The sequence below is a fragment of the Monoraphidium neglectum genome, assembly GCF_000611645.1.
Source record: "Monoraphidium neglectum strain SAG 48.87 unplaced genomic scaffold scaffold00589, whole genome shotgun sequence".
Lineage (NCBI taxonomy): Eukaryota > Viridiplantae > Chlorophyta > Chlorophyceae > Sphaeropleales > Selenastraceae > Monoraphidium > Monoraphidium neglectum.
The window spans coordinates 22,001-23,506 of NW_014013039.1; the positions used below are offsets into that span (position 1 = coordinate 22,001).

A 1,506-nucleotide genomic window follows, 5' to 3' on the forward strand; every position below is an offset into this window, starting at 1 on the left:
GGGGGGGGGGGGGGGCAGCCGAGAGGGTTGGGAGCGGCAGCGGCGAGCGAAGAGGGAAGAGGGGTGGGGGCTGAGGCGTGGGGCTGGTGGGAGAGGACCGTGTCATCTAGCCAAGGGATGAAAACTGCCCTGTTACCCAGCAAGATGGGACTACAATACTGACGTGAACAGCACCCCCTGATTGTTCCGCCAACAAATTATGCAGTGGGATGAAAGGGACGGCCCATGTCCCTGGCTCACCCATAGGTGTCGTAGGGCTCGGGCTCAACGCAATCCAGAAACCTGGGAGCAGTGGGGGTTGGCCGGCGAGCCATGGTTGGGTCAACAGTCAGTGGCTGTCAACACCATGGGTTTTTGGCTGCAGGACCTGCGTTGAGCTTGTCTTACAGGCATGGGCTGTAGACAAGTGCCCTGTGTTGCTGCCAGTCTACTAGCAGAAACTACACTTGGCCGCGGGGTCCGTTAAAAAAAAGGAATGCCAGGCTGCTGCAATTGGCTGCCACAGGCGCGTGCATGCGCAGGGAGCAGATTGCGAGCCAACAGCAAGCAGCACCGTCGCGCTGCGCCACCCACTCGTTGAAGGGGCTGAGCCGGATGCCAACGCGCTCCGCGCCCACCGCCTCGGTCACCGCGTCCACCACCTCAAACAGCAGCCTGGTGAGCGGGGGTGGGGAGGCTGCAGTGTCAAGAGGGTGCAGAAGGTGTCTTACAACAGAGGATGCTTACCAAAAGGGAACATGGGATAGATGCCAACAGTGATTTGAGAGCAATGATTCCAGACAGGACAGCAAGGCTTCGCTCGCCGGTCGCCTGACGGGTGTAAGTCAGACTGCGCAGAAGGCAGAGATGTCCGCGCTGTGTCTTGCAGCCGCACCTGGCCCTGTTCTCGAGTGTTCCGCCGTACTTATCAGTGCGCTGGTTGGTGATGCTCGAGATGAACTGGGCCAGCAGGTAGCCGTTGGCCGCATGGATCTTGTGGTGAACATAGAAGGTGTGTTGGTGTGTTGGTGAGTGGCTGTGTGTGGACTTGTGTGTGGCTGTGTGTGTAGGAGGTGGGGCCGACAATTGCAGGGTGCGGGGACTGTTTGCCTCAACGACAGCAGGCTCGCCCCTGCTGGCGTTGGCGGACAATGGTGGGGAGACATCTTAGCAGGGGTGGTAGCTGCGGACTAGTCCGCACCTCAACCCCGTCGAAGCCAGCGGCGATGGCGTTCTTGGCGCCCTGGGCATAGGCCTTCACAATGTCGGAGATCTCGGACTCAGTCAGGGCGCGCGGCACCGGGTACTTGTAAGGGCCGCCCTGTATGCAGGGAGTGGGATTGAGAGGTGCGTAAAGGAACCGGAAGAGTGTGTGCGTGCGTGCATGCGCGTGTGTGTGTGCATGCGTGTTTGTCTGTGTGTGTGTGTGTGTGTGTGTGTGTGTGTGTGTCGCGCGTGTGGCAGAGCACAGGAATGTGTGTGTGTGTGTGTGTGTGTCGCGCGTGTGGCAGAGCACAGGAATGTGTG

The 1,506-nt window shown here is 60.0% G+C and overlaps 1 protein-coding gene across 1 annotated transcript in view; it reads right to left on the reverse strand.

Annotated features, from left to right (window-relative positions):
* Window positions 1-236: 236 nt before the first annotated feature.
* The window catches only part of MNEG_4297 (N-ethylmaleimide reductase), a gene marked incomplete at both ends in the record, with an annotated part of 2,054 nt that continues 784 nt past the window's right edge, over window positions 237-1,506 (reverse strand). Inside the window, 4 exons of the mRNA XM_014047231.1 lie at window positions 237-282; window positions 574-654; window positions 875-972; window positions 1,181-1,300. Coding sequence (XP_013902685.1) covers window positions 237-282; window positions 574-654; window positions 875-972; window positions 1,181-1,300 — 345 coding nt within the window. The remainder of the gene's footprint in view (window positions 283-573; window positions 655-874; window positions 973-1,180; window positions 1,301-1,506) is intronic.